Source organism: Conger conger, chromosome 2 (genome assembly GCF_963514075.1).
Source record: "Conger conger chromosome 2, fConCon1.1, whole genome shotgun sequence".
NCBI classification, from domain to species: Eukaryota; Metazoa; Chordata; class Actinopteri; order Anguilliformes; family Congridae; genus Conger; species Conger conger.
This window is the reverse complement of record NC_083761.1, coordinates 31,993,927-32,006,914: the sequence shown is the minus strand read 5'-3', so window position 1 is coordinate 32,006,914 and position 12,988 is coordinate 31,993,927. Positions and strand designations below refer to the sequence as shown.

Here is a 12,988-nt window from a genome sequence, read left to right as displayed (position 1 = left end):
AGCCATATCCCCGATGTGGAAACAAGGCCAAGCGACTGAACTATGCATGAAAACAGGAACTGAGGAGCAGAAAAATGGTAGCAGGTTCTCTGGACTGATGAGTAAAAATCAGGTGAAATATTTAGCTGTAGCAGAAGGCAGTTTACTCGCCGAAGGGCTGGAGAGTGATACAAGAATGAGTGTCTGCAGGCAACAGTGAAGCATGGTGGAGGTTCCTTGCAAGTTTGGGGCTGCATTTCTGCTAATGGAGTTGGGGATTTGGTCAGAATTAATGGTCTCCTCAATGCTGAGAAGTACAGGCAGATACTTATCCATCATGCAATACCATCAGGGAAGCATCTGATTGGCCCCAAATGTATTCTGCAGCAGGACAGCGACCCCAAACATACAGCCAATATCATTAAGAACTACTTTCAGTGTAGAGAAGAACAAGGAGTCCTGGAAGTGATGGTATGGCCCGCACAGAGCCCTGATCTCAACATCGTCGAGTCTGTCTGGGATTACATGAAGAGACAGAAGCATTTGAGGCTGCCTAAATCCACAGAAGAACTGTGGCTAGTTCTCCAACACGTTTGGAACAACCTACCTGCCGAGTTCCTTCAAAAACTGTGCAAGTATACTTAGAAGAATTGCTGTTTTGAAGGCAAAGGGTGGTCACACCAAATATTGATTTGATTTGGATTTTTCTTTTGTTCATTCACTTATTCTGTTCATGCATTTTGTTAATTAACTATTAACATTTCTAATTTTGTAAGCATTCTTATTTTACAGCATTTTTTCACACCTGCCTAAAACTTTTGCACAGTCCTATATAGCCCCAAAAAACAGGTGCAAACACCCCTGGCAAAGATGACAGCCATGACCTTTTTTTGTCGCCAGATGGGGCTCAAGCCACTTTCTGCCAATTTGGCAATCTATTTCACTTGAAAATGAGTGGCGCTCAGATAATCAATATCCTCATGCTGACGACTGATTCCAATTGTCTCCCCATGTGTGGTCTGATTACCAATGAAAGTCAGCTGTGTGTCTTTCTATTTAAGTTGGGGCTTGTGTGTTATTTCTTCATGTTCCATTGCACATTAGCCTTTTTATTTTCATTTTTCCCCTGTGTGAAGGATGTGACTGACAATACTCATTTACCTGTTGTGGCGAAAATGTGTGGGAGCTGAAGACGCAGCAACTTTTCGTTACCTCGGGGTAGTGAGGACATAATGTGGTGGACAGGGTTAATGTGTTTAATGTATTCCTGTCTCTTTTTAATTAAACCTGCTTTGTCGGTTTAGAGTGTTAATGTTTTTCATATATTCTACTGTTAGGGTCAGTAATCCTTTTTCGCCAGTGGAATTAGAGTCTTGTGTGTCTTTCGTTATCACTTTGCCATTCCCAGTACTAGGTCGGCTGAGTTGGGAGTTGGGAGCCTGAGTAGTTTTCCCCTAGCCCTGTTGTCCCTGCTGGACAATTTGCATATGACTAAGACTTCCGAGCAGAGGCAACCAGATCATATGCCAATATATATTTTTTTTGACTTGGTGACCCCAAGACACAACCAATTCTTAAACTGCAATCCTTGGGTTACTAATGGCCTCCCTCACCATTTTCCCTACCATCCGCAGGGATAATATGCACTTTCATCTTCTTTCTAGCAAGTTTGCAACCATTCCTAATGTTTATTTTTATTATTACCCTTACAGTGCTAAGTAGTATGTTTAACCATTTATGTATTTTTGGTATCCATTATCCGACTTTCAATTACCATCTGTGTCTTCTGAATTGACAGTTCTTTGGTTTTTCCCATGCTGATGGTGTCAGGGTTGGGAGGTAGCACCGGGTGTGGCCACCAGGGGCTTATTATTTTCACCTGGCCCTCATTAGTGCCAGGGGAGCCTACCTCTGGTGGGTATTTAAAGCGCTTGCTGGCATTCCGTCGGCGCTTTGGTATTCACTGTTCGCTCTGTTACCAAGCCGGTATGCACGCGGTAAGACTCTGTTTGTGATGAGTCAGGTATCGTGCAGGTTCTGGTTTTGCCGTCTCATTTAAAAAGAAATAAGAAAGAAAATATATAGGGTAAGGAGGACACTCAGCTAGCTGGTGCTGTGTGCACGGCTGACACCTTCCGTAAGGTTCTGTTCTGTTTTCTTTTCTTTTACAGCTCGTGTGAGCTTGCGGGTGAGGGACGTTGTCCCCGGTATCTGTATTTTTGGTTTGTGTTTTTCCTGAGCTGCGACTCAAGGTTCTTTGTTCTCTCGCCTAGTCTTTTATACTAGGTCATTTTATTTTGTCCCCGGTCCGGGGTTTTGCGGTGCTCAATTTTAGCACTCCTTTTCGTTGGGTTGTTCGCCCTGGTTTTCAAGGGTTGCTTTATTTTCTGGTTTTTGGGCTGTTCCTTTTATTTTGGTTGGAGTTGTCTCCAGACATTTTCTGTTTCGTATACCTTCTGGAGTTTTGTGGCTAAAGGGATTACCCTTAGTCGCTCTTGGCTCTCCGCCAGTCCCCGACCCTACAGACTGGTTGACAAAGGGATATTGCATGCTTGTTACCTCGTTTATTACACAGAAAGTCATGTAATGACTTATAGTTACTTTAGACTGAGATTAACTAAATGATTAAAGTAAAATTGTATTACAAATTTCACTTTGTTTGATTTTATCTACAATAATTGTTCGGTTTTCTCATTTTTTATTAATATTTCTGGAGCCCACTGTATATCTGATGAATGGTACAAACATTTTCAGTCTCTGCCCCAAAATTATGTGTTATTCCCTAGCTTTATTAAGATTAATGATGATCAGCCATTGCTAAGCCTGTCACAGCTTGTCACATCTGTATTGAAAGCTGATTGCTTGATGGTGGCCATATTTTTGACTTTATTACTATACATCCAATTGGAGGATGACCGAAAGACATGGCATACAAAGTTTCAATTTGATTAGTAAAGGAAGGAGTTTGTCATATTCATATTATGGTGCCTTTTGCTGAAACCACAAAATGTCTTGCTGTCCCAGATGCAAATAACTACCCAAGAACCAAAGCCTCCCCCCTCCATTTGTGAAATACGGTGGTGGGGGTTTTATATTTTAGGCATAAAAAAGATGGCCTGGTTACAGTTACAGTAAGTGTTAATTCATAAGTGTACAGAAGCATCTTATCTGATATAGTTCACCCAAATGCCTCCAAACTCATTGGACACTGATCCCAAATATACACCAATGTGTGAATCTAGATTTCTTACATTCTTACATTTTTTCCACTGTAGGTTGAAGATTTGAAGGAGGGTTCATCTTATGAGTTTACCGTCCAAGCTGGGAATATGGCTGGAGTGGGACTTCCCTCAGAGCCCAGTGCTTCATTTCATTGTGTGGCCTGGGACATGCCAGAACCAGGTACTTTAAAACCCAGCCCAGTGCTCCATTGTTTGTGTGGCTTGGGACATGCCAGAACCAAGTACTTTAAAACCCAGTCCAGTGCTCAGAGGATAGTGCAATGCGGTTTACTCCAAATACGTGTACATGAGTGTTACAAATATCCCATGGCACGGTTACAACTGTCCCTGACTCAGACAAATACAAGGTGGTGGGTGGCGTACAGGTGTTAGTGTTACACTCATTAACTTTGATATCCGTTCATAAAACAGAAAAAAAATTTAAGCATACAATAGAACAAGGTTTCTAGAGCTAAACTACAAATATAAATCTCTTTTATTGTTTGAAAAAAATAATGTTATATTTTACAGCCTGAAAATTCACATTGGTTAAGGTGTGTTTAGACATTTGCGACCGTGAAACAATATTTTAATAGCAAACCGAATTGAAATCAAATAACCCTTGGGAATTTGTTGTGGACAATAATGCAATGCTATTTGATTCGGATACCAATAGGTTTAAATGGTCGGCAGGGTAGCCTAGTGGCTATTCACAAATTCCAAGCATTTTCAGTCCATATTTCTGACCAACAGGCTATTGTTTTTGAATGTGTGAAACTAATACTCCAGAACACTCCATAAAGAATGTTTTGTGGCATTTTTGTTTCTTTTGCAATAGAGTTTTTTATGGCCACAACCTGTTGTGTCAGTTTATATTTATTTCCCCTCCTGAAATAAAATATCTACACTGGAGCCATGCAGACTTAGGCAGGCAGATATCGAGGAACAGGCGGAGGTCGAAGCCGGGGAATGAGGCCCAGGGTCAACGAGGGTAGGATCCGGGGTAGGGCAGAGGAGCAGGCTGGTGGCTGGAGAGAAAACAAAAATAAGCAGGGCAAAGAACACACAGACAACCTGGACAGGGAAGCAGAGGCTAGAACAATGAGGAAGAAACAGGTAACAAAGCAAACTAGCAAAGAAAGACAGACAGACACTGGCAGGCTTATAAGCAACACTGATGAAAGACAATGAGAAATAGGTGAAACAATTGCCAGGAAGGAAATACAGATATGATGTGATGTGCACATAGCGAGCAGGCATCCATCTTGGCGTATGAATCCAAACCAAAGTCTGGAAGTGCTAGCAGGGATAAAGTGCCTGGATGCGCACTCCATTTGTTCAATATTTGCAGTGCACAACGTTGCATGTTCAACTGGAAAAAAATCCCAGAATTCATTTTCAGGAAACTGTCGAGACAAGAAATTTGTTGCATAATGGTGGATGACGGCAGCAAGATCGTAGGCTCAAATCCCTCAATATTATGCATTGAAGCAGTTTATATTTTTGTACGTTAACATTTTCACACATTTTTAAACGTTTGTCACATCATTTAGTGTTTCAACACAAAGCTATGTAACTAACTGTCTTAACGTCAGCTGTTAACAGTATTGCAATGCAATTTGCTGTAGCTAACAGAGCTTGCTAGCTAACGTTAATCCAACACAGCTAGCTCTAGGTAACCTAGCTATTTTAGCCAATATTCATATTCGTAATCTTATTTACGTATGTATTCCTGTGTGCTCTGAAGAGTTAGTAGCTGGCTGGATTGCTCAAACAGCAAGTGTGCAAATAACTTGTCCATAACATACAAAAATAAAAGATAGCAAAGGTGTCTTATTTGTTACCTGCAGTAAAATCCAGCTATAATTACAAATAATTCCCATAACTGTGGGAAAGATGGTACATTATGAGAATCTTCTATGCGAATAAAGTGGTTCAATGTGAATGAACAGCACAATAAGTGATCAAAAACAACACTCGTCTTAAAGATTAAACGTATGTAATGTGATAATCTTAACCAGTGTAGCAAAGTAGCACAGCTGTTTGGCGAAGCACTGCTCTCTTCATCACTGCAGTTTTCCGGTCCTTGCAAGGATCTTTCCATTCCGCTGCAAATGACACTATAACGACTTTGCATAGCCACGTGCATTACCGGCTCCATTTTGAATAACTGAATAGCCTACGAAGCACCCAGCTCCTAAACCTCATGAAAATAATTAAAACAGATAGTCGCTCACAAGGCAATAGCATCTTTATTTAGATTTTCACTGAAAGTTGTCCCAAGCTGCAATTAATATCAGGTAGCTATCATTGCCCCCACTGACATGGCTTCGTCAACACCGCTTCTTGAACAATAGCAAAAGGAACTGAAGTAATTAAACACATTTCACTGTACCTTTATTTCTGAGTGTAGGCTACATATATTTATCAGACTATTTCAGATGTACTTGTACAGCACATTCATCTGATGTTTATTTACTAAGTGGAATTACGTAGTTACATCAGAGGTTGAAGGTAACGGGTCAAGTTTTGCCATGAAGTGCGTCCCAAACTACCATGCTTTCGTGCTCCAAGTGCGGACTCCCAAACGCTGACTGGAGTGTGGACTTGGTAGTGCGGAGCACAGAAGTTTGCGGTTTGAGACACAGCTAATGACTGGCGAAAGAGCATTGAAAGCACATAGAAAATGGGGAAACAAGGAAAAAGGGAATGGACGTGACAGATGACAGCTAATCAGTCGCCACTGCTGGCTCATCAGTCGCTGTATCATTGGCTTACTGCGATACGTGAGTAGCCGCCCTTGGTCTCTAATATGTCAGATTTTTGGCCATACTCGGGGTGAAAACCCAGCCCGCCACTCCCTTTCATTGTGTGGCCCAGGACATGCCAGAACCAGGTACTTTAAAACTCAGCCCAGTACTTTCATTGTGTGGCCTGGTCTGACAACTGGGAACTGGCATTCATGCAATATAAAAAAAATGAGTTAATATTATGATCAGTGTCCACAACTCATTTGCATTCAAAAAGAAATAGGAGGAATAGAAGCCATCCCTGACTTAAAATGTCAAAATATTTTGCTTATGAAAGAAATACCTGTCTGTAGAGTCCCTTTCCCTCTTTTCTCTAGTTTTTGCATTGTATTATTGTCTCTTACATATTTCACTGTGTGTTTTGTTTTTATTATCAGGTCCATCCCACGATCTGTCATTCTTGGAGGTTAGGAACGACTCTTTGCTTATTAAGTGGAAGGCCCCAGTGTACATAGGTCAAAGTGCAGTAACTGGTTACTTTGTGGATGTATCCAAGAAGGGACATGGTCAGTGGACCACAGTGAATGAAACTGCTGTCAAGCACCGTTACCTGAAGGTAAATTAAACACCCCTACAATAGGCCTTAATGTAACCTATTAAAATGTTGTCAAGCTGTTGTTAAGCTTATAATTTCATTTCTAGTTACATTTTGAGATGAAAAATACAGGATGTTCCCAACATGGCTAATATTTCATGCTTGCTGATTAAAAGATTTTATCAATCTGACTTTCAGGTGTCTGGCCTGGAGAAAGGTGAAACCTACGTTTTCAGAGTGCGTGCAGTTAACGCTCAAGGGGTTGGAAAGGCCTCTGATGACTCTGAACCAGTCTGTGTCAAGGCACTGCCAGGTACCCCAGCACCAATACAGTAGCTACAACTAGGCCTACAGTTATCTTCACTTGCTCTATATTAAAAATGACCAATTTAAGGGGTTCATACTCTGTGATTGAATCTGGCCTGTGCCAGTGCTGATTATGGTTGGCAGCCCTGCAGGAGCAGTGCATCACCTGAGGGATATGTGGAAGGCAGGGGTAGCAGTGTTCACTGCTTGATACAGTACAATACCATTCAATGTTACCTTATTTTTATATAATTGCAGCAATATCTTACAGGGCCAATCTGCAACAGGCAATATGAGATATAGGTTTAAACAAGAAAAAGGGTGATAATCCCTGTTGGCCGTCTGGGCACCCGGAGCTTTCTCTCTGTGCACGCTTATGATTGGGTCTCTTCTGCCCTGCTCTGCGCGTGTGCAGCTTGTGGCTGTGGTATGAGAATCAGCAGCTGGCTGCTTGTCATCTTGAGGGGGCGTATAGCAGGGGGTGTATATGAGAATGCTTGTACATAATTCCCAAATGGTCCATTCCAAATTTTGGTGGGATCGGAGATGGCAAATCAAAAGGGTTCATACAAAATAAAAAAACAACTCTATAGCTACTGATATAAATTGGTGTGAATCAATGTTTATTCACAAAATACAGTCCAGTATTATTGGCACCCTTGATAAAAATGAAGAAAAAGGCTGCATATAATAAACAACACAATAATCTAATATCTAATAATAATAATCTAATATGGGAAAATGATATACTTTTACTTCAACACTTTTACTCTTATGTTTCAATGTTTTTTATTAAGTAATCTTTTTTCCTGAAAACCATAGGTTTCAAAATTATCGGCACCCCTAAAAAATGTGTAAATAAAATCAAACAAATGGCACTTCATTTAGTTAATCTCAGTGTAAAGGAACTATATTGCGTCATTCCATCACTTCCTGAGAAATAAAATAAACTGTTTATACTGTTTCAGTAGAATACATATAATAAATATGATGTAACAAATAAGCAAAATCCCTTTGTCATCTATCAGCATGGGATAGGCAAAAGAACTGTCAATTCAGAAGCAATCGTCACAAGTCTGGTAATGGGTACAAAAATATACATAAACTGTTAAAGATACTTTGCACTGAATGTGTAAGGGCAGGCAATAATCATAATAATTAAAAAAATAAACAAATGGAATGGTTGCACACATGCCAGGAAGAGGATGGAAAAGGACAGAGATCTCTTGCATCTTGGAGTCACCTATTTAATTAACAAGGAAAATGAAAATGAATAATTGAAAAAAATTAAGGACTATTTACAATAGGGCTGCATAATAACTATCGTAGTCCATCGAATATTTTTTGGCGGTAGGTTTCGTTGCTTCTTTTCGTCTTAAGGACAATAACAGGCTATATACAGTTGTGTTCAAGAAAATAGCAGTACAACATCAGTAACCTGATGAACCACTGTTATTAGTAGTAGTGATATTTCTGCACGGTGTCATTAATAGTCTTTTATTAAGGAAGAAAATGTAAAGCAAATGTTTCACATTGTTATAAAATATATTTCCTTCTGAATTGCTCAGTAAAATGGGCCGTTCCAAACATTGTTCGGAGGAACAACGGGGAGAGGGGACTTGATTGGAGAGGGGATAACTTATAAAGAAGTGCAGCAAATTATAAGATGCTCAGCTGAAATTCTCAAATGCTTTAAAATGGCAACAAAAAACCCAAACAAGCGGAAGAAAACAAGCAACTGCTGTTGAAATAGTCGAAGAATCGAAGAATAGTCAGAAGTGCTGTTACAAAGAATTTTCTTTTCGGGTCTAGTGGTCGTCGACAGTATGTCAGACGACCCCTGGATACTGAATTCAAACCACAGTACACTGTGAAGACAGTGAAGCATGGTGGCGCATAATCATGGTATGGGGATGTTTTTCATACTACGGTGTTGGTTCGTATACCAGAGATCACGGATCAGTTTGAATGCATCAAAATACTTGAAGAGATTATGTTGCCATATGCGTATACCTATTTCTAGGTGCCAGAAGTTGGTTGACTCAATGCAACACAGATGCGCAGCAGCAAAAACAATGGTTATGCGACTAAATATTAGTTCAGTAATTTAAAGTGGTGATGTCTTCAATTTATACAGTTTGAGGAGAGGTGGAGAGAAAAATGTCTACACTGCCATTTTTGTGAACAAAAAGTGTCCCACCCTACTCCATTTAATAATCTAGCTTTGAATCATCTTGGATAACTGCACGTTTGTTTTACTCCGGGGGCTTGATACAAAGCAATGTATTTTCAACTTTCACAGGCCTATAACCTATGTTGTGCTTTACTCAACATAGGTTATAGGCAAATCAAACATTACCTGAGCCTGAGGGAAACTGGCAGGATAGTATTTGCAGATAAATAAAATTAATATAAATGAAAAAAATATATGCTCACATTAGAGCAAATAATTTTAATCCAGACAGAAGATACATGTCTCTGCTATGACTATAGACCATCAGTACAGTTTTAAGACATTCCTGGCGATTACAGTTCAAAGTTGAAACAGTTCCGGCTCAAGTGGAAAGAGTGTCAAAATTGTCAGAAAAAGCTTGTGAATCCAACATTTCTTACCACTTACATTTTTCATATAAAAATAGTCTTGTAGAAATTGTCTATAATGTTGTCTGTACTGCCCGCATATGACACCATTTATATGAAATTGATGTCTCATCATTGATGAAGAAATTGATAAGAGTGAGTGCTAAATTAAATTAAATCCTTAAATCCACTACCACCCTCCTCCACTCTTTGCCCCGGAATCCAATCTTTGTGGACTCCCTCCCGCCCTCCCTCCACGAAGGAACAAAACAGCTAAAACTCTGCCCTCCTCAACTCCCCCAGCGTAGTGTACAATGATGTATGTTTCAGCAGAAGTCTTTTCACATTCCTGGGTTACTTCATCATGCTTACACCCACATAGGCTACTATGAAAACCAACCCACAACATCTGGCACTGTCCAGATCCAGAAAGGGGAGATGGCAGGGAACTTGAAATCCCACCTGCAAAAAATATTTATCCAAATTTGTCTGTCGTTATTATCACACATATTTTTTTGTGGGTCATATGCAGCAAACAGATTCAGCTATTTAAAACAGGGAATTGGCTTTTGTGTATTTGGTTGTAGCCACAGGCGTAGCGGACACAGGATATTTTCTTTTTTCTACTTTTATTTAACCAGGAATACCCAATTGAGGTCAAAATCTCTTGCAATGGGACCTGAAAACGGGTCAATTTGAAAATTCAAGCACTTTATTGTTAATTATGCGTATGATTTCTTTGTGTGACTGCCCTGCCACTTCAGCGAGTATTTTCTGCTATATATAACACCCATCATTAATGATCAGTAATCTCAGTAATCCGTCATTTTCCCCTGAAAGTTTATTTTTAAAAATGATCTTCCGCCTGGCTTGCAGTTGCGTTACATTGAGTCACTGGCTAACAAACTTTTCACCATTCATTTTCAATGGGGCCTCGTTCTCAAAATAAAAACTACCGTAGCACATGAAAACACGATTTTAAGAAAAGGCACTAACTGTTCTAATTGGGTGAGAAACTGTAGAACGCTTTAAAAAAGTTTGAAGAGTGCAAAAAAGAAAACTCATATTTTCACTCATCTTTTTTAATAAAAACTACCAAACGGATTTTGGTAGTTGATTTTTCATGTATATTGATCCCATGCAAGTGTGGTTCGGTCATTATCTAACAGAGGCATGACCGTGGATAATACATGTTATCCTCCTAAATTAACCTCATATTTTTATCTGAGTTGTGTATAAATAGAAACAAATTAAAAAGGGCACTGCTGCCTCTATTGTCAGAAGTATGTCAGACCGCCCCACTGCCCAGGAGATCTCCCAAGGCAGGACCCCCAAATGAAACGCAAAACCACTGTTCTCGCCGTATAAGACATATTTGATTGGTGCAACACCATTGTGTGAAGTAATTTATTTTCTGTCAAGTCAAGTTGCAAGTCAAAACAGTGACTCCAGTCAGACTGCTGTATATGAATATATACCCTTTAATAATGAAGAAAAAAGGCTGTATTTGATAAACAACATAATAACATTATAATACTTTTATGAGGCGGCACGGATGGTGCAGTGGGTAGCACTGCTGCCTCACAGCAAGGAGGTCCTGGGTTCGAATCCCCGTCGGCCGGGGCCTCTCTGTGCGGAGTTTGCATGTTCTCCCCGTGTCTGCGTGGGTTTCCTCCGGGTACTCCGGTTTCCTCCCACAGTCCAAAGACATGCACGTTAGGCTGATTGGAGAGTCTAAATTGCCCGTAGGTATGAGTGTGTGAGTGAATGGTGTGTGTGCCCTGCGATAGACTGGCGACCTGTCCAGGGTGTATTCCTGCCTTTCGCCCAATGTATGCTGGGATAGGCTCCAGCCCCCCTGCGACCCTGATCAGGATAAGCGGGTTCAGATAATGGATGGATGGATATACTTTTATTTCAGTACATTTATTCTCATGCTTCAATGTTTTTTATGAAAACCATAGGTGCCAAAATTATTGGCACCCCTGCTTTATACTTGTATATGCAAACTGTCCTGGATAGTGGCATGCTTTGTTTGAATTCATACCACTCACAGTGAAATTGATCTTGATAAAGATTACATACTTTAGAGTACAGAAAACGTTTATTTTATGATTTACAGCAATGCACAATTTAGCCATTTGGATATATTTGGACACACTAAGGGTTGCCAGGGTACATTGCTTACACTTTGCTTCATAGATCTTTAATATTTCAGATTTTGTGTTTCAGAACATTGCATTACATGAAATGGTACAAGTGTCTTCCTTCACTTAAACCATTTTCAAGTCTTTGTGATGCTTACCTCTGGGGTTATAAACCCTCAAGGTAGAACGCTGCAAAAATGGGCTTGGGTGGCCAGATTGGGAGTCTGAGTGAAGGGGTTAAGCCTGAGGGTAATCCTTTAAATATTCAGAAAAATTGGTAAATCCCTAAATTCTAGCTGTTCCATGTCTCTGCCACATTCTACCCACACTGACCATGGGTTGCTGTTGTGATGTATTGTGCCCAAGTGAAAAGTGTGACAATATGCCCTTCTCTCCCCTACTAATACATTTGTAAAGGATCTATATGAACCTAGGGGATATGATATCCTATTCCTTATTCTTTTCTTAAATAAAAAATGTGTAAGTTTCACTTTGTCTATTTTTCTTTGTTAGGTACCAAGGAGATTCACTGTGGAGTTGATGAGGAGACAGGGGATATTTACATGTCATTTGAAACCTGTGAAAGCAGTGAAATTTCACAGTTTATCTGGTCAAAGTCCTACAAAGAAATCACTGATTCCCCAAGAGTCAAAATTGAAACAAAAGCAAAAAGGTAAGTGTTCGTAGTTCTACATTTAGCCGTTTTGTAAAGAAATGCCTTGTCGAATAGAAAACACAACAAATCATTAACAAAATTATTACAATTTATTTTCAAGTTCTAAGCTTACTTTCACCAATCCTGACAAAGATGATCTGGGGACGTTCTCTGTTGCTGTGACTGACACTGATGGTGTCTCTGCCAGCCATGCATTGAAAGAGGAAGGTGGGTTGTTACTTGGCTTGCATACGTGTAGTTTGTCTTTCACCTTTTAAATGAACCAAATAATATTTAGTGTAGTAATTCTTATGGATCATTTTAATTGCATGGAAATATAACATAACATACCATACCATACAACAGGCTACAGAGGTTTACCAGAGGCCTAATGTTGGCACAGACCATTACGTGATAAGAGCAAAAATCCAAAAAAGGATCTTAAGTTAATAAGTTAAGTTAATAATTAAGTTTAATTGCTCAATGTTACCATGTCAGACAACATTGTTGGTTGTCTCTAGACAGTCTTCTTTCTCCAAATATTATTTTCTAAGGAAAATAAATCACTTGATGCGCTCCTATTAAATAGCTTTGTTTCAAATGGAACTCTGGTATTTGAATTGTGAAAATAAACTTGTATTACTATCAGTGGCCACAGATAGGAATTGAGGAATGACAGATAGGCATTTTAAAGTAAGATTTGGAAATAAACAAAATTTTGCATGTCTACAAACTTTGCAGATTCTGTGTACTTT

At 39.6% G+C, this 12,988-nt stretch overlaps 1 protein-coding gene across 1 annotated transcript in view; it reads left to right on the top strand.

The window, feature by feature from the left end:
• Positions 1 to 12,988, top strand: part of myom2a (myomesin 2a) — a 138,001-nt gene that overhangs the window by 68,137 nt on the left and 56,876 nt on the right. The window contains exons 19-23 of the mRNA XM_061229219.1: positions 3,255 to 3,381; positions 6,388 to 6,566; positions 6,744 to 6,858; positions 12,092 to 12,251; positions 12,355 to 12,461. Of these exons, the coding sequence (XP_061085203.1) occupies positions 3,255 to 3,381; positions 6,388 to 6,566; positions 6,744 to 6,858; positions 12,092 to 12,251; positions 12,355 to 12,461 (688 nt within the window). The remainder of the gene's footprint in view (positions 1 to 3,254; positions 3,382 to 6,387; positions 6,567 to 6,743; positions 6,859 to 12,091; positions 12,252 to 12,354; positions 12,462 to 12,988) is intronic.